Genomic DNA, 26,321 nt, shown 5'->3' on the forward strand with positions numbered 1-26,321 from the left:
CATGATATCTTCACAAACAGTTAAATAAATTTTTTTTATTCAATAATCAAACATTGGTTCAAATAACAAATCAAAACTAAGTGTTCAAAAGAAAGTAACTGTCTGACAAGTCAATATTAAAAACAAAACTAAAAATCTTAAATAAAATCTTGAGAAAATCCTAAATCAATGAGTTAACTCCATCTCTAATCGCTCTCCCAACCGAAATCCCGCATCATGCTAATTTTTCGGATCTGTAAGAAAAACATAAAACTTATCATGAGCTAAATAGCCCATAAGCAGTGTATACCTTTAACTGAATAATCAGGCAAATAATACTATGCATCACAAATCAATATGTAATTTCATGAAATCATAATCATACTGTCAATCATATATAAAAGTCAATTCATCATAATTTCAATTATGCTTTTCTTCTTAAATTCATCAATTTCTTAAATTCTTCTTACTAACCATGACTATGACCACATTATCCCTGTGGCAGGGTCATAATACCGCGTATCTGCTTGCGGTGGGCTGCGAATCATCTGGCAGCCAAGTCTTTGGAACCGCTGGTCTAGCTGGCGGTTTTGTCGCTGGTCTATCTGGCGACATGTCGCTGGTCTCACTGGCGACATAAATCCTCAGGACAGTCAATTGCCAACGTATATGCCCCCATTGGCGGGGTCCTCAACACAGTCAGGTTGTCAATTTCATATTGTCTTCCAATTCATATATTATTTTCAAGAATAATAAAATTAATTGATATTCGAGTCAAATCAATTATAACATTCTTTGAGATCATATATCATCATAATAATTGCTCAACAAATAACTTCAATCATAAATAATTTTCTACAATTAACTTTCATCATAAATATTTTCAACAATTATTTCAATAAATAATTTCAATCGCAAGCATGCATAAATTTATTTAATTCATAATATACCAGATAAATTCAGTAAAAGTAAACACTACTTACCTCTTTCATCTTAGATCTTTAGACTTCGTTAGAAGAATCAGCTAATCCTATTTAAAATATCAAATCATTATCAAATTCTATTCCATAAATATAACAAGATTAAATCATAAGGAAAGAGGACTGTTGTCCGGATGTGTCGAACCATCCAGATACCAGGGCAATTCAGAATATCTGATCTGAGGGTCAGATTCAAGTGACTTGATCAAGAAATCGTGAGGCACAGATCGAATTAAAGTCAAGATCAATCAATAGGGTTCTTTAATAAATTTGAAAGATCTTTGATACGATCAGATGAGGTTGACATACAGCACGGATATCAAAGCAACTTCAGATCTTGTTAGAGTCAATATAAGCTTCTAAAAGATGAAGGCATGACTCGATACAGGATTCATAGACTTTTTTTTTAGAGAGAGAAAGTTGGTCATGAGAGAGAAAATAGAGAGAGAAAGTGGAGAGAGAATCTTCGTATCCTTTAAAAGTGGTAATCATGATTGAGATCATCAGAGGTCATATCAAGGTGACTTAATATAGATTAACCATGATTGATATTATCAATTTCGAAAAAGGATCGGATCAGGATCTAATCTACTGCATGAATTTCGGAGCAGTCTCAGATCATCATATTTTCATCTTAAGTTTATCCTAGGGTCTGTGATGCAATCAGAGAGAGAAATGACCCTAGGGAGATGAAATCCATAATGAGAGAGAAAGATCTAGAGAGAGAAAATAAGAAGAAAATCTAGAGAGAGAAAATGTAGAGAGAAAGTAGAGAGAGAAAGTTCAATTCTAGAGAGAGAAAGACTTAAGAGAGAAATGAGAGAAACTTTCTCTCACATATATATATATATATATTTTTTTATTATATATATATATATTCTTTTTCTTTTTCTTTTTTTTTTTCTTTTTCTTTTTAGAGAGAGACAATAGAGAGAGAGAAAAAGAGAGAAAGAGGGAAAAAAGAGAGGAAAGAGGAAAATTTTTCTCTTTTCTTATTATTATATTTTTCTTTTCTTTTTTTTTTCTTTTCTTTTTCCTTTTTCTTTTCTTTTTCTTTTTTTTTTTCTTTTCTTTTCTTCTTCTTCTTCCCGGGCTTTCATTGGGCCAAAACAGGGGACCTAGAGGTCCCCGTGCCTTGATCGGCCGATCACGGCAATCTCATGGCCGGAGGTGGCCGGCGGCAACGGCCGACTCTCCCGGGTTCGGAGAGACCAGGGTCGGCGGTCGGCGTGACCGTCGGCGCCGGAAAATCAGAGGAAAGAGGCGGCGAACAGGGGGGTTTCCTTCTCCAACTAAATCCGACGACACCCGTCGCCGACCATCGTGCACACAGGCACAGGAAAGAAGGGAGAGAAGAGAGGGAGGGGAGGGAGACCTTACCACACCTCCGGTGACCCCCACCGGCGAGAAATCGCGGCGAACACGGGTCGAGGAGTCGCGGCTTCAAACGGGAAAATCGGAGAAAAATCTCCGGCAATCGGCGGCGACTGAAGTGTCTACCCATAGAGGAGAGGGGAAGGGTTCTTATAGAGCTCGTCCTAGGGTCTTTCAATGGCCCTAGGACTCCGATTCTTGATCGGAGAAGAGGAAGACTCCGATCGAGAGTCTTCCTGCTCTGTTTTTCTTTTTTTTTTTTTTTTGTTTAATGGGCTTAGTGGGCTTTGTGAGCTGGTTTTGGGCCCAATTGGGCCGGATTATCACAGTAACGATGAAACATGAAATAGAAATGAATAGATGAATTTTTCCTCCTAAAATCCCTCTCCACCTCTTTCCTTCTTCTCCTCAGATCTGCCTTCCAGTTCCCTCTTTTCTGAATTCTCCCTCTTCTTCCTTTTCAAATCTTGTTCTCTCTTAGATCTACGACAATTTCAGCACAGCAACCAGGAAAACTCACCAGGTGATCTTTGGGATGTTACATATAGGCTTGTCAATGCAGTAGCAGATCATTAGGACCATTTTAAACTGCAAAACAGAATCTTATTGAAAATTTTGGATGAAAATCCGTTTTGAAAATACGGAAGGCGGACATTTTGTTTGGGCCGGGCTTGGATGCACAATCTACAGCGCTCCATGAATTATGAGTTGCATTACAAGCGTCCATCAAAAACTGAATGATAGAAACCTAGGCAAGTTGAAGCGCTTGTCTTGCATTATCTCGGTTCTTTTATTTGGGACTTTCGGCTTCTCTTTCAGGCGTATGAACCAGCATTTCAATCTTATCATCAAGAATAAAAAATAAATAAATAATATTTATTAAAAAAAAAAAAGGGATTATATAGCCAAAGGGAATACGTCGCGCCTAAAATCATCCCAAGCGCTGCTAATGCGGCTACTAAGCTATTTCTTTGGAAAACTCCTACTGAGATTGGAAATTCCCCGATAAAGCTGCTAGTGCCAGGTGAACTCATATTGGCCAAAGCGGAAGAGAAGGAAATGGTAGGGAGATTCGGCATGGTGCTCACTGAACCTCCATAATATCTAGCAAGTCGACGTTCTATCGTTCCCCCGGCAAGTCATTAAATATCCGTATGTCACCATGGCGATGTTGGACTCACTTTGCTCCTCTAAGACAAGCTAAGGCAAGAAACCCAAGCCAAGACAAGACATATGGCATGACTTGATGTGGCGTTCTGGTCTGGTCGTCCAAGTGAAAGAAATGGTATGGTAACAAGAAGAACGAAAAAGTTACCCGTATAGATGCACAACTCTCACATTGGATGCGTCAGGCGACACCTGAGTAGAAAAGTAGGAAGCCAGAACTTCTTTTACCATCTTGGATGATATTTTATATTATGTTATTTTTTGTTTAAAAAAATAGACGAAAGAAAAGTAAAGAAAGATATAAAAGTTGAAGCAAAATCCTCGTTCGGATGTGAATTCGAGAGGTCCAATTTCCTTATCGGACCGTAAATATAATTAATTTGATAGGCAATGTTTATCATTTTATTATTTTATAAGATAGCATAATGTGCCATATTCTATCATCTTGTTTAGAATTATTTTTGGAGGGACCAAAAATATATTCTGGGACCTAAAAAAATATTTTTACATAATATATAGATATTTAATAAGAAATTTGAAACAGTTTTTTTTTGGTTCTTCTAACAATGAAAAATTTCTACTTGGCAATGCTCCCTGCAAAATCTCTACTTCCAGCTGGGCCTCGGGCTTTCTGGACTTCTCAAAGTATCTAAAAATTCTTCTAGCCTAACATGATTGAAGAATTTAGAATACAACCAAAGTTAAGGTCCATATGCAGGCACCAATTATGGATTATATGGTTAAGATGCCATATCTTGTACCAAATCTGGCACAGGTCTGGACCAGTTACCTTAAAAGCTCATCAACTTTCACAACCACACCAATTATTAGCTATTGTGATTTAAATTTTGGTGTAACTAGGTTTATCATCTGATCCAACTATTTTGAGAAGATGATCCAAGCAGATTTTTCATGATGTCTATGGTGGCACATTGTAGAGATTATTCATTTTTGTATTTTATTTTTTTGATATAGTGATATTTTTTTTTTTTTTTTCATCCATAGATGTATGTCAAAGATCAAATCACTATATTTTATTTTCTATCCATATTTGTTTGTTATTATTTTAGATTTCATACTAATTAACAAGTAATCCTGCAACATTAGCTACTCAGTATAATCTAAAATATTGCTAATTTCAACTAAAAAAAAGTTAAAAAAAAGAATAATAAATTCTCCCGAAAAGCATCTTATAAAGCATCTCAAAGCTCAGTTATTTCAATCATGGAACCTGTAATTGCAATATGAATGAAAATAGGATTTTGCAGCATATATAAGTAGGGGGAATCAGCACCCTACTAGATCAAGGTCTAGAAGATTTTACAACATTCCAAAAATAAAAGCAGGCAATTCTTTCTTACTAATTCCTCTTGCCTAGCCATATGTACAAATAAAATAAAATAAAATAGAAGCTGAAAGAATTTTGCTTCGCGAACAGGCAGAGAGGTTTTTACCCCCCCCAAAAAAAAAAAAAAAAACAGGCAGAGAGGAAAACTAATTTCAGTTCTACGACTTGGACTGAACTAATCCTTTCTTTCTTCTCAGTATTAATAAATCAAACAAGGAAACTGCAATTGACTAATCAAAAACAACATTAGAGACTACTTAGCTCTCTCTTTTCACGTCTTTAGAGGAGGAGGGGGGACACTCTTGAAAGAGAGAGAGAGAGAGAGAAGTGACGTAGGAATCAAATCAGCTGCTTCTTCCTTGGAGAGGTCCCTCTTGGCTTCGCGTCCTCCTTCCTCTTCTTCCTTTTCATCCTCTTGAATTACTTAAGGCTAGGGGCTTTGGTGCAAGATGGTGTAGTTAGGTGAACAATATTCTATTAGAGAATAAAATCGCCCCGATCATCAACAGTGAACTGACCAGTTGGATATTAACAAGAAGGGGCCTCAAACAAGGGGATCCGTTGTCTCCCTTTTTGTTCATTTTGGTGGTGAACGTCCTCAGTCGAGTCTTAACTGCAGCAGAGACAAGTAAGATGATAGTAGGAATGGGCCCTCGACAAACAACTGGGAAGATGTTATGCCAACAATTTGCTGATGATATGTTGAGATTCTATGGAGCTAAGAAGAAATACGTTCAGAATATCAAATTCATAATTTATGTTTTTGAGCTCGCTTTAGGGTTAAGGATTAATTTTGAGAAGAGCTCGGTAATCAGCATTGCTATAGAGGATAAACAGAGCAGCAATTTTGCAAAAATGTTGGGTTGTGTGGAGTCCAAACTTTCCATCAAATATCTTGGTTTGCCCCTCCATCACCGGAAACCGAAAGCTTCTGATTAGAATTTTTTGGTAGAAAAAGTTGATAGGAAATTGGCATCTTAGAAAGGAAGACTTTTGAATCTGGCTGGGAGGCTAGTGTTAGTGAATGCTGTTCTCAGCACAATCCCAGTTTTTTGGATGTCCATCACTCAGCTTCCAGCCAGCATAGTGAAAAGCATTGATCGCAAAAGACATAGTTTTCTTTGGCAGGGAAGTGAATCATGCTCTGGAGGGCATTGCTTAATAGGATGGGACCAAGTATGCAGACCAAAACACTTGGAAGGGTTGGGAGTTATAAACATTAAACTTTTGAACAAATGCCTTCTTATGAAATGGTGGTGGAGATACTTCAGGGAGCATAGAAGACCATGGAGAACACTTATCAAAAGTATATATTTTGAAAGCAAACCACCTAGTCAACTGGAGAAGAGTAGAATCAAGTATGCTTCCCCCCAATTGGAGAAGCATCTTAAGCGTCCAACCTTTGTTCTTTGCCAGCTACTGGTTCTCTTTGGGGAAAGGTGATCAAATAGTATTTTGGCATGATCATTGGACGAGCGAAGGGCCACTCAAAGAAAGCTTTCCCACTGTTTTCAGCCTGTCAGCAAATCAAGGTGGTTTCGTGGTTGATTATCTCCACAACAGACATATGGTGAGTATGGAGAATGTGATGTTCCTCAACAGATACTGAGAAGAGTGTTCCCAATTACACAATATGCTTCGCTCGACTTCATCTACCTCGGATAACAATTTTATTGAATGGAAGTGGAGTGCAACTAGAGTTTTTTCAGTGAAGCAAAGCTATGCTTTCTTTAGCCACGGAGGAGTGACATCGGCGTTCAGAAAGATCAATTGGAGAATGCCGATCCCTGAAAAGGTGAAGACATTTAATTGGTTAATATACCATAAGAAATTACTGACTGCCAACAATTTAAAAAAAAGGAATTGGTCAGCACTTAAAGCATGTCCTCTATGTCGAGTGGAAGAAAAACAGTTGAACGCATATTCCTTTTATGTGAGTTTTCGCGTATGGTGTAGAATCTAATCAGTGAAAAAAAAATTCTGCCCTCACTGCCACTCTCTTTAGATGAATTGTGGTCCACATGGAGAAGCAGTATCCATGATAAGAATCAAAGAACGGCCTTTGAATGCTTGTTTTCAATAACCAGCTGGTGTCTCTAGAAGGAGAAGAATGGCAGAGTTTTCAGATTTGAGGCAACTTCACCAATAGTGGTTTTCGAAGACTGGTCATCCTCTATGACGAGCGGATCTTGGGGGCTCTCAAGGGCTTGGGGTTTGTGGCAAAGCCTTAAACACAAGAGGTTTTTGCTGGCTCACGTCGTGATTCACTTCGCAAGGACTGTTATTACAATTTTTCAATCTAAAACACTGAAATTCTGAAATTCTACCTAAAATTCTGAAACTTTGAAGCCTACAATCCTACTACCACAGTTTACAGAATCTGTTATCTGAAATCCTGCATCTGTTTTTCTACAATTTGATAGCATGTAAACCTGACCCCATAGTTACCCTAGTTCGCCCTTGAATTGAGTTTCCTCAGCTTGATTTGTAACTCTGTAAATTTACATACCTCTCATTTCATAAAAAATAAAAAAAAAAAAAAAAGGTGGTATTACCTCCATTTCGTCAAAAAAAAAAAAAAAGACGGCAGGCTCTTACTGAGCTTTACTCCGCTTCCGGTCCGTTGGGCTTAAAGTCATGCCCAGGCCCGTCTAAAACGTACCGTCCTCCAACGGACGCCCGGTGTTTGAACGGTCCTCTCCTCCTCTCTCTATCTCGCTGATAAACGATCCTAGCCCTCTTTTGCCTGCCCATTTTATACTCCAAGACAAATCTATAGCTCAGCCCGGGGTATGAGCGAACTGGGGAAAATAGATGAAGATCCCCAAGAGAAAGGGAGAGGCGTGTGAGAGAGGAAAAGAAAGAAAGACGAAGCAATCCTCGTAGGGGTTCTTGATCGACTGCTTCAAATGCTCGCCCTCTACCCACAACGAAGTGGTGGCGGTGGACGGACGGAGAGGATAATAATCTTCAGGGAAGCCTGGTGGCTGGAAATGCTTCCCCTACATCATTGGTTGGTTTGTCCAATCTAGTTATTCTCTTGTATTCGATTGCATTGCATTGTGTTTCATTTTATCGTAATATTGGCCTGGATTGTAATAGATGGAATAATGCTTTTAATTGATTAATGATACATAAATATATGATAGGGAATGAGACGTTCGAGAGGGTGGCTTCGTTCGGGCTGACGGCGAACTTCACGGTGTTCTGGTGAGCAGGTACCTAGCTAGCTACCACATGAAGCAGGTGGCGGCCTCCAATTTAATTTTGTGGACGTTCACGGTGGGGTGATGAACTCGGCCCCGCTGAGGTCTCCGACGCCGCTTCCGCACCCTGGCCTACGCCTCCCTCTTGGCACGCCACGACACATTTTCCTCGCCTCTCACACCCTGAGGAGACGGAGGGTTGTGGAAGAGAAGACGAAAGGGAGTGCGGGGACAGCGCATAAATATGCAGCAACCAGCAAGCCTATGCGCGCTCCTAAGCATATATATATATATCATTTTCGCTAAGGATTTTTTTTTTTTTTTTTATCACGTGCATTGCACGTGCTTTCGGAGTAGAGACCAGAGACGGCACCGTCAGGCGGACCCCCGATCCCGGCGTTGCCCTTTCTCACGTGCGAGTGCCGGAGGGGTGGGAGTCCCTTTTGAAATCTTTGGTGCAACGGCTACTTCTTTCGCAAAAAAATCGCACGCTTCCCGAGAACATGCCTCCCCTTGCCTCTCTCCTGCCAGCCTCTCTCTGGTGTGTTCGCGTTCATCATTAAAGAGCACTTTCCCACAATCCCCCACCAGGCCCACACCGTAGCGCTCTCTCTCTCTCTCTCTGGCATCTGTTCTAAATTCCTCATGCTCCATCTCTGGCCTCATCCCCAAACAAGAGACCGTGGAGAGAGAGAGAGATGGCTCTGTGGCTCTGGGCTCTTTCCGCATCGATTTCCATCGCCCTTGTGCTCTCCTCTGCTTCGGCCTTGACTCCTGATGGTACAAAAATACTTCAATCTGAGGCGAAGATCTTTCTTTTTTCCTCTTCTCTTTACCGTTGTTCATCCATTGCTTCCTGGGAATCTTAGGCGAGGCACTGCTGGAGCTAAAGGCGGCGTTCAATGACACGAAGCGGCTGCTACGGAGCTGGAGACGGGCCGATCCAAACCCCTGCGGCTGGACCGGCATCACCTGCCATTTCCCCAACCTCAGAGTCCGGTCCATGTCCGTACTCTGAGCTCTTTCCTCTCTTCCTCTCCTTTGCCCTCTTCTCCTCGTCTCTTATTTTGTCTCTACTCCCTTGCAGAAATCTACCCTATATGCAACTCGGAGGCATCATCTCTCCCAGCATCGGCAAGCTCCAGAGGCTCAACAGACTGTGAGGCTTCCCCTCTTCTATCACCTTTTCTGTAAATATGAGCTAAAGGTCTCATCTTTCGCTGGTTTTCTATCTGGTGCTTCGCAGGGCTCTGCATCAGAATAGCTTGCATGGACCGATTCCGGCTGAGATCAGGAACTGTACCGAACTGAAAGCACTGTATGCCCTTTTCTATCTCGTTCCCGTTTTTGAGTTATTTTATTTCCATTTGGTACTTCTCTTTAGATTGTTTACATTTAGCTGCATTCCTCTGTTTAGGTATCTGAGAGCTAATTACCTACAAGGCAGTATTCCTCCCGAGATTGGAGAGCTTACTCATCTCGCCATCCTGTATGTTTACTAACCGTGGTCCTCTTTTTATTCTGTTACATTACCTTTTCTCTGGTTTCCGTTAATTTGATGTGGAATGTAGGGATTTGTCGAGCAACTTGCTGAGGGGAACAATACCTCCCTCAATCGGAAGTCTCACTAATCTGCGTTTTCTGTAAGTTTAGAAAACGATCTCATTTTAACCTTATTCTATGTTAGCTGATCCAGAATAAAACTATATTTTTTAGCTTTGCAATTGCCCCCCTATTTGATTGTGAAATCTGGTGCTGCATTCCGTTCCAGAAACTTATCCACCAACTTCTTTTCTGGCGAAATCCCAGATGTTGGAATACTAGGCACTTTCAGGAATACCTCGTAAGTTGCATCCCCGATCTCCCAAATGCCTGACAACATAGATGATCTGTGCTTTTTTTTTATGCGTTTGCATCAGATCGACCAGCATTTTTAATAGGTTGTAGGGTAAGTTTGATATGTGAGGATTGTATGTGTTTCAGTCCTTGCAATATCTCCTTGGGGTTGTTTTAATGATGAAGGTTGATGCAGGTTTGTTGGAAATCTAGAGCTATGTGGCCTGCCAATCCAGAAATTATGTCGTAGTTCGATGGGCTTTCCTGCGGTGCTACCACACCCAGGTTCTCTTGCGTCACCAGGCAAGTTTTGATTTGGAGAACATTTCTCTTGTTATTTCTAAATATAATGTGAGTGGAGAAGGGTGAAGTACCATGTTACTGATCGAAGTTTCTGTTCTTTCTTGGAGTTGAATCATCAGGAATTCCACCAGTTTCCACCAAAAGGACAACACATTTTCTCAATGGAATTATAATTGGTGCAATGTCTACAATGGCCCTGGCATTAGTTGCAGTCCTTGGTTTCCTTTGGATCTGTTTACTGTCAAGAAAGGGAAAGGTAGGAGGCAAATATATAAAAGTGGATAAACAATTTGTTCAAGATGTTGGTAAGCTATATAATCACCTCTGTCCCTTCTTCCCTCTGTCCTGCCAGCTCCCTAACTTATTTTATATTCCTTTCTAATTAGGCTCCAAACTTATCGCTTTTCATGGGAACCTTCCATATTCATCCGGAGAGATCATCAAAAAGCTGGAGCTACTTGATGAAGAGGATATTGTTGGATCAGGTGGATTTGGTACTGTCTTCAAGATAGTGATGGATGATAACAATGTATATGCTGTCAAGAGGATTGATCGGAACTGTGATGAATCTGATCAGATTTTTGAGAGAGAACTCGAGATTCTGGGCAGCGTTAAGCACATCAACCTTGTCAATCTGCGAGGCTATTGTAGGCTCCCCTCAGCCAAACTCCTGATATATGATTACCTGGCCTTAGGCAGCTTAGATCACTATCTGCATGGTAGGCTTCTTGACCGAAACATTAGTTTTCTTTCCATACAATTGCCTGTGTTTAATTATTTTCTAGTATAAAATTAATAAAACAAATGGATGACCTGACACTACGATATGTGTGTCACAAACTATATACAAGCATTTCCTGAAGTAGGGGACTTTATCCTGTTAAATTTTTCTCTTATACATTTTTCTTTTGTTTGTTCAGATCATCATTAAACATTATTTTACTTACACCTATTCTTTATTATCTGTCTGCATAAAATCAGCCACCAACCATCCACAGAGCAAGGTTAACTTATTCCATGCTATTGCTAACTTCTGCTTTACATTTTCATATTTTCAGAGAATGGGCAAGATGAGCAACCCTTGAACTGGAATGCACGCATGAAAATTGCCCTCGGCTCTGCTAGAGGACTGGCGTACTTGCACCATGATTGCTCTCCTGGGATCGTGCATAGGGACATAAAATCCAGCAACATTCTACTTGATAGAAGCCTGGAGCCTCATGTATCAGATTTTGGTCTAGCCAAACTTCTTGTAGATGATGATACACACATTACCACAGTTGTAGCCGGTACTTTTGGCTATCTGGCACCAGGTTTGTTAATATCTTTATCCACCTGCATCTTTGGTATCGCACATTGAAAATAGCCTGTTATGTCGAATTCTCAAAACAAACTACTTAGCACATCCAAAACATTATTGAACCTATGGAAGTATCCCTTAATATTTACTATATAAACTGTTGACAATTCATGAAATTCAAATGGAATGAATGGAAGAATTCCAACTTTTTAATCAGTTTAATCAGCAGTGGGCATTGATAGGTTCATCCAGAGTAATTTAGGACATTCACATTACTTTGTGTGTAGCAGAATACCTGCTTAATGGGCAAGCAACGGAGAAATCAGATGTTTATAGCTTTGGTGTGCTCTTGTTAGAGTTAGTCACGGGAAAGAGGCCTACAGATCCATCCTTTGTCAAAAGGGGCCTGAATGTGGTTGGCTGGGTGAGTCAGCTCTACATTTCTCATATTTTTCTTTCTCTGTTCCACTAACTAATGTTCCAAGTATTGCAGCTAAACACGTTAACAGGAGAGCATCGGTTGGAAGAGGTTGTCGACGAAAAGTGTGGTTGTGTGGATGCTGAAGCAATTGAAGCAATTCTCGACATAGCTGCAATGTGCACAGATGCAAATCCTGATGATCGCCCTTCTATGAATGGGGTATTAAAAATGCTGGAGGAAGAGATCATGTCACCCTGTCTGTGTGACTTCTATGAGCCTCACTTGGACATTTAAGCTGACTCTTCAAAGTTGTGGTGCCGGATTCTGTAGATATACATACACCAGTTGTTACTTGGGCCATTTCGTCCCTTCCCAAACCTAGCGAGTTTGGTGTTTGGTAATGTGTTTCTTACCAGAACCGTGGTTTGAGTGCATGTATAGATGAGAGATTGTGGTAGACTTCATATCTGCTTTCATTGCAGACCAGTTCAGTTTACTAATCTGAGCCTGATGAAAAAGAATGGTTTTTTGGTGGCAAGATATCAGTGGTGCTCATGTGACCTTGAATATCCGACCCTAGAAGCATCCTCAACAAAATTCAAATATACCAGTAGGAAGTGGTGTCTTAGAAGCAAGATAAGAAAAAAAAAATGTATTATGAGCCGCATTGAGGGTAAGCGATAAATTGACATGGAATATTGATTGCCATCGTTGCTACCTTAGAGCATGCTCCATCCATATTATTCTTCGAAATGTTGGAATTTTTTATAAGATGGATTCTATTGATTGTGAACTGATTTAATATTATTTGATTATATAATATGAATTAAATTGTCCTTTGAATGAATGTCTAAGGAGTCCGGAATTAATTCATGATCATATGGTTATTTTGGATCTTATTGTCTTAGTCATATGGTGTAGGTTAATTTGGTGTTGTCGGCTGAGGGTGACCCTTGTATTCCAACTTCCACAATCAGAAAAATGAAAAGCCCAGATCCTTGAACTGTTTTACGTCGTGAGCCTAGGTACTTAAAAGTGTTTCACATACAAGGGTGCACGTTGTGGTACCGTCGAGCATCATCTTTGCATTTTTGTTCGTACTAAGAGGACTCAACCTGAGCACTTTTCATCATCAGCATTATATTCCCTTTTGGAAAGCATCATTTAGTGGTGACTTCTATTGTTTCGGCCCTGGCTCTGCCATTGAACATTGATAGCAAGAGACCGGTTAACCCTTGTTCCGGCCACTTTACTTGTGAAGCATTATTAACATAGGGTACCTCAGCCTGGTCTGGGATGAATTCCATCTTGGAAACAAAACCAAAACGGAGAGGACCAAGATATCCATCACAAGTTGACGCTATGAATCGCAACACCCTCCTAGGTGCATTGCCTTTTCTGGGTGAATGCTAGTCTTGAGATGCCAGAACAGGAGTCACATGCTAGGGAATAAATGAGCATATACTGGCGCTACGGTTAGCTAGCGTGGCAAATGGCTAAGCCCACCATCCCAGCTCTCAAAAGCCCTCAAAATTGGGTCCTAGCTTGTTTCACCTGGCCATCTTTACGGACCCTGTGCAAAGTTAAGATGGTACACGCACTTCCCGAAAAATCCTTTTTAAAGTCATTCACAGCCAGAGACAAGGGAAGGCCCACCTCGTTTGATACCATACGAGTCCTTCCATCGGGGACACTGTAGACTGTATCACTCTTGTGAGTCCTGGCTGCATGGGTACAGGGCAACGTATTGGATTCTCTTGCGGCCATGCCTGCAACTCTGATGTGTCCGGATTACCGGCAGCCTGGCCAAGGATACAGTGCAGCATGACAATATCCCGCTGGCTTGTAGCCAAAATTTTAACGAACGAAGCAAATCATGTATCTAAATAATGTGGGCACTAATGAGGTGAATAAGTCCAGGCTGACAAGCTCTGATTATTAGACTGCAGCGAGGAGTATGAGAATGGTGGTTAAATGGAGATTCAGTGTTCCCATGGTCGATTACTTCACCCCTATAACTCGACAATTGATTGCCTGTCCAAGAAGATATTATCTTAATTTGAAACAAAGGAAATGTGAGGAACAAGAGGAAGAACGGACATTTTGCCTCAGATTAGAGTCCATAGCACAAGCAATATAGATTTTAGGCCAGCGAACATCTCAGAACCTAGGATTTTGAAGCCAACATGGTCTTCTCAGTTCTCACATTCAGCACAGTTGGAAGCGAAGGTTGACCTTGCACCATTCCCAAGACTTGTAAGAAAAATAATGACATGATGATAATCGGGAAGTCAATTCCAACACATCGAAGGGTTGTCTGAAAATTACTACCACACACATGTTAAATTCATCTACAAAACTCAAGTCAGTTGAACAAAGCATGTCTGCTAATTTCCGAGAATACCATCCAACCTTGTGCACGATATTGAAAATAACACATTTGGGACAAAAAAAGAACGAAAAATACGGTGACAATAATATGGTGGGAATGGCAACAAGTGCGAAAGTCCATTGATGCGTCTCTCCAAGCAGCCAGCAGCGTATATGCCAAACATAAAGGGCTTCTCTAAAACATCCAACCAGGAATAGCATATATGTAGTAATAAATAATTACAAGGCTAATGCTTACAAATGACTTTCCTATAGAAGCCAACAAACTTGTACCTTTTTTAACTTCCTCGATACCTAACGGATGGGAATCTTATAAACTGATTCCGTTCATTGTCAAAGAAGATCATCATATGCAATTATTTCCCTGCCCTTATAGGGCAGATCTGATCCAGATCTGGTGCCTGCTGTAGTTGTGCCTGCAATAACCTTCTTATTACTACGACCATGCCTACTCAGGGGTATTTCTGCTCGAAGAAGCTTCGATGGGGGAGAAACTCCAACTCCGACTCTCCATTCTGGCAAAGGATCTCTTGCACGAACCACTAGGACCTACTTTTTGCTCCATAAACAGAGACCAGGAAAAGATGAAACACTACACCATAGGCATAACTTCTAATACAATACAATTAAGCAGTGAAAACTAAAACATTAGTCATGTGCTTCAATTTTCGACATTAAGGAAACTAATAAGTTTATCAAATTTCAAGGAAATGAAAATGGACAAAATAAAAGTCAGAGTACAGATGATACTGTTAAGTGGGAGGCATGCTTCCCCTTAGTGTGAAAGGTTGCAAGCTAGCTCATGATACACAACAAGAGAAAGCTAAAGCTGAAAATGAAAAACGACTTCGAAGAAAATGCATGATTTTATTTTAAAGGTTTACCGAGATTGGCTCTACATATCCTGAGGTATCATCAATGAAATATTATAAGATTTGAGACTCATACAGGGCAATCAAAAAAGGTGCCTGATGCAACTCATTTCTTTAGAGACTAGATCCTGTAAAAATCATGGTCTTCAAGCTAGTTCCAGGATATGAGAATTATACTTACGAATTACTGATCTTATTAGCAAGATTAAACAATGCTACATTTCAAGTCACAAAATTTGACACTTCAATGTGCAGAGGATTACCTTTTATTGTTCGATTTACACGGACGAATGACAAGTGTTGCAGAAAAAAGTAAATTAGAGGAACTGAAGTTGCAGAGTTTTAGAATAGTGGGAGACTGATTGAGGAGGTTTATTCATATGCTGCAAATATTTAATGATCCAAGAGGATCATCAGACCTGTTGTCCACCAATTTAGCCACTTCAGATAGGTATGGATAGGGACTGGGAACAAGATCCGCTATATGCAAAACTTAATTGCAAACCAAAATTTCAAGAGGCCATAACTTCTGATCAATGTGACAAGAGTGATACTAATGTAGGAATCAATAAATAACTCCTCTCCAAATCTGAAAATTTTATATTATTTTTTATTTTGAAAACTTCGGCCCCAACTGAGAGAAATCGAAGTCAGATTCTTAAAGGGTAGACCTTATTGGTAGAAATAGTGGCCTTGCACCATAGTTTTGTACACATTGATTGGAAGTAAAAAAAGAAAAAAAACCTTGCTTTCTGCTAAATTCCTCTTTTAACTAGAAGAAAAATTCAGTCTTGATTTAGGGACTCAAATATCACTATTATAAAGAGGAGACCCCTATAACTTTATTATTGACGAAAGTGAAGGGCTTAGAACCCCAAGCCCCACCAAAAAAAAAAGGTTCTTTATTATTTTATTTTGAGATATTTGAGTTGCATAGGTTGAAGAAAAAAATTTTTCTTGTCTCCAATCGGATCCAGTTGGTATTGGAGCCTAGAGTTGTAACTTTGTGGAGCCTTAGTATATATAGTATAGACCTGCAAGCAGTACAAGCAAATGGGAAAAAAGCTTTTGATGGTTGAAATACATCAAAGGATAAAGACGAGGATGATGACTTCAAACTCAGGAGATGATGATGTGAAGACTTGTCTTGCCCAACTGGAGAAGATCAACAACTTATGAAGCTTGTGTTCGATTGGTGCCCTCAGCTCCAAATACCAGGAACTCCTCTCATGAAGCCTTCTCTAATGTCTCATAATAACGATCAATCCCCAAATGAAGAGAAGGATCAATTTGCAATTTCAATCCAAAGCAGCTAGAATTTTTTAAAAGGGGGAGCCCTGATCTACGAGGGTCATCTGACCTCTTGTGGATTGATTTGAATACTTTATATACATCTAGATAGGGTTTGAGAGCAAGATTTGTTACCCACAAAACTCAATCACAATTCAAAACTTTGGGAGGCCATACTTCTAATTCAAGAAAAATTTGATGATGCGACAAAGGTGAAGCCGATATAGAAGTCAAGGTTTCAATTCGAATTTAAGAACATTTATAATTCTTTTTATTCTGAAAAATTCAGCTCCAACCAAGAAAGGAATCCTAGTCGGAGTCTAAAAGGGCAGTCCTCATTAGTATATATAAAGGCCATGTACCGTAGTTTTATGTGCACTGGTCGGAAGGAAGTAAAAGCAATTTTACCCTACTTTCTATCTAATTCCTTTTTTAACAAGAAAAGAAATTCCAGCCAGATTTGGAGACTTGAACCTCACTAGTATAAAACAGGACTTGTGTAACAATTTTATTTATCTTTAATAAAAGTAAAAGGCTTAGAACCCTGCTTTCTGGAACCTAGTTTATGGTGCAGACTTGTAAGCAGTACAAGTAAAAGGGAGAAAAGCTTTTAGTTCTCAAAGCACATTGAAGGATAAAGAACAGAACTATGGCATCTTCCTCGGGAGATGATGATGTGAACTCATAAAACTTGAGACTGGACTGGCGCCTTCGGCTCCAACACCAGGAACTCCTGTCACAAAGCCATCTCTAACATCTAGTGATGACGATCAATCTCCAAACGACAAGGAGGATTGCGTTGCAATTTCAGTTTAGCAGGAGCTCAAGTTTCTAAACAGAAGCCCTAATCTAGGAGCATCACTGGACCTATGTGGACCAATTTGGCCACTTTGGGTAGGTCTAGATACAATTTGGGAGCAAGATCCGCTATATCTAGGACTCGATCATGAACTAAAATTTCAGGAGTCCATAACTTCTAATCCAGGTGAAATTTGATAAGTGATAGAAGGCGAAGTTTATATAGCTGTTGAGATCTAGTTTTTGTCCAGATTTGAGAATTTTTAATATTTTTATTTGATGTAATCGATCCAACTAGGAGAGGAATCTAACTTGGATTCAAGGTAGAATCACTAGTATAAATAGAGGCCTTCCACCACAGTTTTATACACATTGCTTGAAAGAACGCAAAATAGATTTTACTCTGCTTTTCATCTAAATCCTTTTATAATTGGAAGTGAAATTTGACTCGCATTTGGGAACTTGAACCTCATCACTATAAATGGAGAACCTGTGCAACAAATTTATTTATTTTTAATGAAAGTAAAGGACTTGGAACCCCACTTTCGAAAATTTTTAATATTCTTTATTATTTTATGAGAGATTCGAGTTGTGCAGGTTGAAGAAAATTCTTTCTTCTCAATCAGATCACTTAAATGGTTGAAGATGAAAGTATCTCGAATTTGTGCCAATGTTTCAAAAGAGGGGGAAAAGAATAATGCTTTACCCAGCAGAGGTTCCAAGCATGAGGTCTGGACTCTGAATGGGTAAATGCATAACACCTTGGGATATAAAGTGTAAGCCTCATGGTAGTAATATCAATAAAAGACATATCTATAAAATATTCATGCAAAACAAGCAATTTAAAGGACATAGATATTGCTTCTAGATTCAAACCATACACCAAGCTTTGACAAGCAAGGTTTTCAAGATGTATACTCCGAAAGAGCATAAAACTGCTAGTCGATGCATGTGACTTGCCTTATTTTGATTCAAATTAACATTGTATCAGTATTCATGATCAAATAACTATTTTTAGTAACCAAAGCTTGGCCTCTAAATCTACATGGACAGGATCATACACAGGTAAACAAATAAATAAACCTTCCTTTCCATTGCTTACACAGATATTCAGAACATGATATAAATATGTCTCAACTCTCATGTAATATGCAAGGTGTCATCAGCTGTGCCTCACATAAACTGTTGCATGCAAGGCATTTGCTAGCATGACCTTCACCGATGAGACTCAAGGCACTTCTTAACTGCTTGGACTCAGTCTAAGGAAAGAAGTGTCAAGCAAGTCTAATCAAACAAAGTTATCAAAGGCTTAAGGTGCATAAAGGCACCAAGGTCTCTTGGAGCCTAGCTCAAAGCACAAATTTGATGACGTGAAGCATAATAAAGTACACATATAAATAGTAAATGCTCAATTTTGAGCATATCTAACAATGAATTATCAATTTAATAACAGAGGTAAAAACTTAAAGAAGCATTAAAATTCACACAAGGGACATGACATGTCAAAATGTCAAATATAACTGTTGGGGTTAGTTTCGTCGGCAAGCCGAAGATATAGGCAAATGAGGACTAAACTTTGCTGATTCCATGCCAACGGCCGATCCTAAGTCCCCTTGCTGGACCTGACTTGATCTGAAAATTCTGCATCTCTTTCAAAACTCAAACGACCCTGATATGACAACTGACCACAAAGCAGATAAAAAAGAAATAACGGACAAATCTCTTCACATAAAGAAAGATAACAGCCAAATCTCTTCCGATAAATCAAGGTAACCATTTGATCCTCCTTTCCTCCGCAAGGCTCTTCAGTCTCTGTCTATAAATAAAAGTCCACAGGAACCCCCATGATATAAAATCTTCTCTCTCCCAACACGCTCACTTCTTCCCTATATTGTCCAGAATTCTGACCTAAGTGTCGGAAGGTCTCCGTCGGAGCCGCCTCCGATCAGAGACTTTTCTTGCAGGTCTCTGCCGCCGCCGCCACCCAACTCCAGTCAATCCGACCTCGAGACAAAATTCTGCCACAACAGATTGGTGCTAAAAGAAGAGCCCAGGCCCATTTATGGAAAAGAGCAAATGTTCAACGAGAGGAGCTTCATCGCACGGCTTCAACGAGATCTAGGCCGTTCACCTCTAAATCTGTCAGATGATCTGGCCATCCACAAATTGGCTGATGTCGATCAAATCTAATTGCCTCCGAATCGATCAACGCTGTCAAATTATCCAAATCAGGCTCGGAATACAGGGGCTAACAATCCAAACGGTCCTCGATTTTCAAATTATTTTATTTTCTTGTTTATATTTCAAAATTTAAATTCTGGAATAAGATCCAAGCAAGAAAGGAAATCACGGCATCCAAATAAGGCTCCAACCACAGAAGGAGATCACGTAAGAAAAGAAGATCCAAGCAAGAAAGGATATCACCGCATCCAAATAAGAAATAAAATCTCTGACATTACAAGACTCACATTTCCTCCACATTTTTGAATTCTTAGCAGGATTTAGAGAAGATCGCAACAGAAGCGACGGCATGGAGGAAAAGAAAGGAGACACTTGCACATTCAACCTCAGATGACGTCGAGGCCACCCGCGAGTGGTCCCGTGCTCCCTTGAAGACACTTCATTTTTAAGTGAGAATGGCAGCGGATTTATGAAGATGAATCGAAATGTCGGTAGGAACTGAAGTTAGCATTTCTCCAGATGATATGAGCGCATACAACGCACATAAAATAAAGATCGAAGATGCGATTGACTAACCAACGATTGAGACAAAGTAAAAACGCAAAACGGATGGGAACAAGATACCATGCTATAGTTTCAGAAACCAAGGAATGGACACCATCTCCCAACAAGAATCATCTGCATATTGCAACATCACACCTGTTGCCCACACGTCCCATCCACCACTATCGCTGTCAAGGGCACATGCAAGAGGCCATAGGGGAGTATCAGTGAAGGAGCAATAGACGGAGGTCCACCTTGGCTAACCTCTCAATGGCCGAACCTCGCCCATCCCCAGTTACCCCACCGTGAGCAAAGCCACACGCACGCATCGCACTTCAGGTGGCCCCAAGGCCAGTCACTGCGGGCTCAACATCCTTCGAAGCACTTACAAGCCCCCCCGACGTCAAAACTCTTCCATGTGCATCTATGTCGACATCCAGATCGCCTCCAGCATGGTCGAAGTCACCGTGGGCCAAAGTGCCTTCTGGCACATCCATGCACGCCTCCGGCCTGCCCAAACCCAGCCACGATAGCCCCGAGGCTCTCCTGCATGTCCGACCTTCGACGGCGCCAAAATCGCCATTGGGAGGCTCCAAAGTCCTCTCTGGCCCGCACCTCACCTCTGGACGGCGCTAATCTCTCTTAGCTCTGACCGACCGAGCTTTCCCCACTCACAGCACCTCGCCCGCGGTGTCTTCCCCCCGATTCTTGCCGATCCTCACTCCACGGATGACGCCTTGCTCATCCTATGCAGCCAACCGAATCAAGCACCTCCGAAGCCACCAAAGGGGCCCCCAATGGTGCCGATCTTGCTTGGGTCCGGGCTCTTGAGGCCGCCCCACCTACCCTGGGTTCGGTGGCGCCGAGGAGCTCGCCCAAAGCAAGAGGCAACCTCCCTTACTGTTGCCGCTAGTCCCTCCTAGCTTCAACTACATGGCCCCAAAGCCCTACCACACGGAGGTCCCCCCGATGCAACTGAAGCCACCAAGGCGATTCGCGAGCGGTCGTGCTCCCTACATGCGCATCCAACAACATCGAGGCAATCCTCAAACAACCCCGAGGATCTGAAATTCCATGCTCCTCCCAGTTGGCGCTGAGCTTGCCGGATCTGACTTCTTCCCTGTCGACGTTGAGGACCCGAGGACATGGGCCCTTCCCTGTCAATGCTAGGCTCACTGAATCCGAGCTCTTTCTGCTCGAACCTCCCCCCAATCGGCAATGAGTTCACCAGATCCGAGCAACCCGAGCTTTGATGGCACCGCTCACCACTTCTCCCTCTCCCCTGATCCCGAAGCTATCTCCTCTCTCTATCTCAGATCTGCTCATCCAAGCTCACCCTCCAACGCACCTCTGATCGAAGCAGCCCCACCACGAAGCTGAGTGAGTTTATCTTCAAACCCACTGAGAATATCTTTCAGGCTGCTTTTGAAATACACAGCCATGTAGATCAAGGGGGCTCATTGGAGTTCTCCAGGAATTCTCAAGTACTTCGACGCATTCATTACTGGCGACTTTATCCCATGGGCATACTTCGGCGCATTCATTATTGGTGACTTCATCCCATGGGCATATAGGGCCTTGATAAGAGGTTTGGGGCGATCTGAAGATTCTTCGACCGCTTCACTGATGAGATCCTCAATGAGCACCTCGCGAACCTGAAGATAGGTAATGCCAAGGATGTCGACAAACAAAAAAAAAAAAAAAGAAAAAAAGAAAAGAAAATAGGAGAAGAAATTGAACCTCTGAAGATGGTGCGAAGTCATGAGTTGCCAGAGCCGACCTCAAAAGATTAGTGTCATCAGAAGACTCAAAATAATGATCGATCCAAAGCCCAAAATCAGACCGATCCGAAGTCAGATCCAGACCGTTCCGAAGTCAGATCCAGGCCAATTCGAAGCTCGAAATCAAGCCGATCCAAAGCCCAGAATCAGGCCGATCTAAAGTTAGATCTAGGCGATCCAAAGCCAGATCAAGGCCAAATCAAGCCAAGAATGAGGCCAATCCAAACAAAAAACAAGGCCAAGATGAAGCAAAGATCAACCCCAAGGCAAATAAAGGAATCAAGCAGAATCTAAGGCTTTCAAACAGAATTCATAAATTTCATGCTAATAAGCTCTCAAGCCCCTTCTACTATTCTGTTTTCTTCTTGCAGTGCAATAGATCCTTGAGCACCTAAGCTGAAACAAGGTCACAGTGAAGATCAAACCGAGGTCGTCGACTTTCCGAAAGCCAGGATCCTAAAGCTGACCTTCCAAAGGTCGATCTTCAAAGTTCAACCCCCCAAAGCTCCCGAAGGCTAAAGTGAAACAAACTGACTAAAATAAGGTAACACAACTCTAATATTCATTACATTAAAAACTCAGTTTAACTTGAAAATCGAAAGGCCCAGCCAGAGCCAGTCCGACAAATTCTCCCATCCTTTGTGTGCAAATCAATAACTCAAGACCTCTGTAACTAAGTAGCGGGGACAACCTAAATAGACCTTCGAAGGCTGAACTTACTTTTCAAATCAACGCCCATGAAGATCTCAGTCGAAAGAGAAGTAGCTATATGGGCAGAAGACCTCAATGGCTAAGCAACGGGGGCTAACCTATACGGACCCCTGAAGGCCGAACTTGCTTTTCAGCAAGTCAACGCCCATGAAGATCTTAATCATGCAAGAAGTGGAGGCTAACATATAAGGACCTCCGATGGGATAATCTATAAGGACCCCTAGTTCATCCACGACAACAACCCACTATGGCGCTCCTTGCTCCGACAAGTAGAGCGGAGACCACAACGACGACAGCCCACTATGGCAAGTAGAGCAGAAGCCATGACGACGATGGCCCACTATGGCGCTCCTTACTCCGACAAGTAGAGCGGAGGCCTCCATGACAATGACCCACTATGGCTCTCCTTGCTCCAACAAGTAGAGCAAAGGCCATGACGACGATGGCTCATTATGGTGCCCCTTGCTCTAGCAAGTAGAGCGGAGGCCATGGCAACGTGACAAAAATCTCAGCAACCAAACTGAAGTAGGCGAACGCTTCAAGGATGTGCACCCCATCTCTTTGGCAACTTCGAGTTGATATACTCCCTTCACCCGACCCAATTCTGACTCGAACTCGAGAATAGAGGAGCTTATGTTGGGGATAGTTTCGTCGACAAGCCAAAGACAGGCAAATGAGGACTGGACTTTGCCAATTCCATCCCACCAACCAATCCTACATCTCTTTGCTAGACACGACTTGATCTGAAAATTCTGCATCTCTTTCAAAATTCAAATGATCCCGATATGACAGTTGGCTACAGAGCAGATAAAGAAGAAATAATGGACAAATCTCTTCACATAAAAAAAGATAACAGCCAAATCTCTCTAGATAAATCAAGGCTAATCGCCTGATTCTCTTTTCCTCCTCAAGGCTCTTCAGCCTTTACCTATAAATAAAGACCCACAGGAGATCCTCAAGGTATGAAATCTCCTCTCTCCCAACACGCTCAGTCCTTTCCTCTGTTGTCTAGAATTCTGACTTGAACATCGAAAGGTCCCTACCAGAGCCGCCTCCGGTCGAAGGCTTTTCTTGCAGGTTCTGCCGTCGCCATCTAATTCTAGTCAATCCGACCACGAGACGAAATTCTATCGCAACAATAACAAATCAAGTAACCAACCACATAGCAATAATTATTACCAATTATGAATTATATGAAAATTTTAGACTTCTGACAAGTAACAATTGTTCAAAAATCAGAGATCAATTGACTAAACTCAGAAGTCAATAATGGAAGCAGACATTAGAAGAGAGACCAAGACATCTGATCATATGAAATTTCATCCAAAATCCTAGGAAACCTAAAAGTCCTAATTCCTAAACATCACAAACATCATCATGAAGGAGCGTAACATCATCCTCATTCCCCTGTTTCACACAGCAGGACGGTTGCCTTGGTCCAACAAAAGAGAACCCTGTTTCACCCAGCAAGAGAAGAACATAGGAAAAAGGGGTGAGGGGAGATTTAGACCCCCACTTCATCCAGCAGGAGGGATGCCCCAATCCAAGACAAGAGACGAGTGAAGAAAAGGTGGACTTCAACTACTTGTTTCACACAACAGGAGATGCCCCTGCCTAAAGAAGAATAAGAAGAAGCAAAAGAAGAGAGGCCGCCCCCCAAACCTAGAACTCTGTTCAACTATCTCTTTTCCCCTCTATTTTTTGCTGAGCAAAGATATCTGAATCACTCAGCTTAATTCTTTTCCCTTGGCTTCTTAATTTCAGGGTCTTTGATCAACGGATGAAAATTGTTCCTGCAAATCTGATCAAAAGATATGCTAAATGTAAAAAAATATATACCTTTTTAGCACCTTAGAACCTCAATGAGGTGCTTGTTTTTGGGATTTTTCATGTGCCTCTCTAAAAGGCCTCTTCTCACTATATGTGACGCGCTAAGGATGAGCCTTAGTGCACCTTGAACCTTAGGAGCACCTTTCAAAACACTATCATAGGATGCAGCCCTTTGAAAAAATTCATAGAACCGGGGCATGTAGAAGGAATATAGTAATGATTACAATTTATGATTGTCATAATCAATAAGCCAGCATGCTTTCTTTTTCTATGACTATAAGGCTAGTCAAAATGTACTTTGAGGTTTGACTATTTGCTGAAAATGGAGATGTTTCTGTATGTTTATTTTGGTTCGTCCCGTATACTTTCTCAGGTCTAAAGGTTACACTTCTTTTTGTAGACCAAAGGTAAGACCTAATGTTCCCCTCATTTCATGCCAACGGGCCTAAATATCGAACTACCAATGAAAATATGGTGCTATCATTCACATCTCCTATATCATGGAAGTTTACCTACGAAGATTCTCTTTGCTTCAGAAGATAAGCAAAAGATTTTAAAACTAAGATAACTTGTTCATCGTGTATTTAAACACAATCCAATTAAAACTACAAAGATTCAGATTTCGTGTTAATTTACTTAAAACAAGTCATAGAAATATTACCAATCACATTTCTTGATGCAAATAGCAAATGGAGTAACATACAGCCTTTTTATAGGTTTGCTCTTTTTCATAATTTCAGTCTCACTATATGAACATAACTTCAGTCTTCACTTGATTCTTCTATTGACCATAATTATGGACTCAAGCTAAGAATTTGGCTATCAAGAACCAGGCAGAGCGGTTCAAGCTACAAAAGGAAGAAAAAAGGGGAAGCATTTACCACTACTTTGAAAGTGGATCTCAAGATTCTTCCCATTCCGAGGAAATTAAGGTAAGCCCTAGGGGCCGAACTCCATTGCCAGAATAATACCACCAAATATCTATCTGGTGAGGAAGAGACTGATAAAAGGGAGAAGGGGAAATACCCTTTTGGATCGGATGGCGATGCCGAAGGCCGGATCGAGAGAGGCAGAGATGGCGGCCTGGCGGAGTGGTCGGAGCGGAAGGCGACGTAGCCGGAGCCGTCGACGTCGATGCGGATGCGGGAGATGGGGCCGTACATCTCGAGGCGGGACTTGAGCTCGAGAACCGTGCAGTCGACGGGGAGGCCTGTGACCATAACCAAGGAGGGAGAAGAGGACCTCCTACCGGCCCCGGCGGCGGCTGACTCCGGCTCTCCGTCCGCCTCCTCCAGCGGCGGCCGTAGCCGCTTGGAGAGAGAAGGGGCGGATTATCGGGCCTCTCGCGCTTCCTCCTTCGGTTCATGGATTTTTTCTGGCCGAAGACTGAGCTATCGAGAAGAAGGTAAAGTAAAGAGATGGTTTGCGCCGGGTTCGCCGTCTGACGTAGCCGATTAAAGTTCCCGGTTAATCATGATTCGCTCTCGCTGTCTGACGTAGCCCATTAAAGTTCCCAGTTAATCATGATTAGTTTTTGCAATCCAATTTTTTTAAAATTTCTTTGATTTCACCAAATGATGTGGTGATATATTATTGAATGGTCCAAAACCTACGTGATAGGATGGTTCTAACTAATAATTCCTCTTAAACAAAAGTCATGAGCTTATGGGCAGATGAACTGGCTCGTGGCTTACCACTAAGCAATTATTTGGATGGTATCATCATATATCACTTCAACAAAACGAATATGAACTCTTTACCAAAAAAAATACAAAACGAATAAGAACTCAAATTTAGTTAATCTCAATGGATTTAATGGATGTAGACTGTAGGGTAGAAGCAAAAATGAGGTGCCGCTGTTGGTGGTAGAGCTTTTGGATCCTTGAATGGATTGTTATCCTTTTTCTCCTTTTAAATATTTGATTGCCGGTTAGGTGATAGTTACTAAATGGTTATCCACTTTAATATCAAAATATTACTGAAAAAGGGAATCAATTTTAGCTAATCAAT

General features: G+C 41.3%; 2 protein-coding genes across 2 annotated transcripts; one reads left to right on the forward strand and one right to left on the reverse strand.

Annotated features, from left to right (window-relative positions):
• The first annotated feature begins 8,600 nt into the window (after positions 1–8,600).
• On the forward strand, positions 8,601–12,454 carry LOC105046413 (LRR receptor-like serine/threonine-protein kinase FEI 1). Its single transcript, XM_019851164.3, has 13 exons — positions 8,601–8,834; positions 8,924–9,059; positions 9,142–9,213; positions 9,301–9,372; positions 9,472–9,543; positions 9,626–9,697; positions 9,826–9,897; positions 10,087–10,193; positions 10,313–10,498; positions 10,580–10,912; positions 11,252–11,506; positions 11,784–11,917; positions 11,987–12,454. Exons 1-13 carry the CDS (start codon positions 8,753–8,755, stop codon positions 12,206–12,208), a joined length of 1,815 nt encoding a protein of 604 aa, XP_019706723.1. The 5' UTR covers positions 8,601–8,752; the 3' UTR covers positions 12,209–12,454.
• A 1,885-nt stretch (positions 12,455–14,339) lies between these two features.
• Positions 14,340–25,692, reverse strand: LOC105046412 (uncharacterized protein At1g27050). The gene is given in 4 exon segments (XM_010924990.4): positions 14,340–14,854; positions 25,338–25,396; positions 25,399–25,638; positions 25,641–25,692. Coding segments are annotated over 4 exon segments (552 nt in total). The 5' UTR covers positions 25,678–25,692; the 3' UTR covers positions 14,340–14,638.
• Between the last annotated feature and the right edge of the window lie 629 nt (positions 25,693–26,321).

The sequence above is a fragment of the Elaeis guineensis genome, chromosome 6 (genome assembly GCF_000442705.2).
Source record: "Elaeis guineensis isolate ETL-2024a chromosome 6, EG11, whole genome shotgun sequence".
Classification (NCBI taxonomy): domain Eukaryota; kingdom Viridiplantae; phylum Streptophyta; class Magnoliopsida; order Arecales; family Arecaceae; genus Elaeis; species Elaeis guineensis.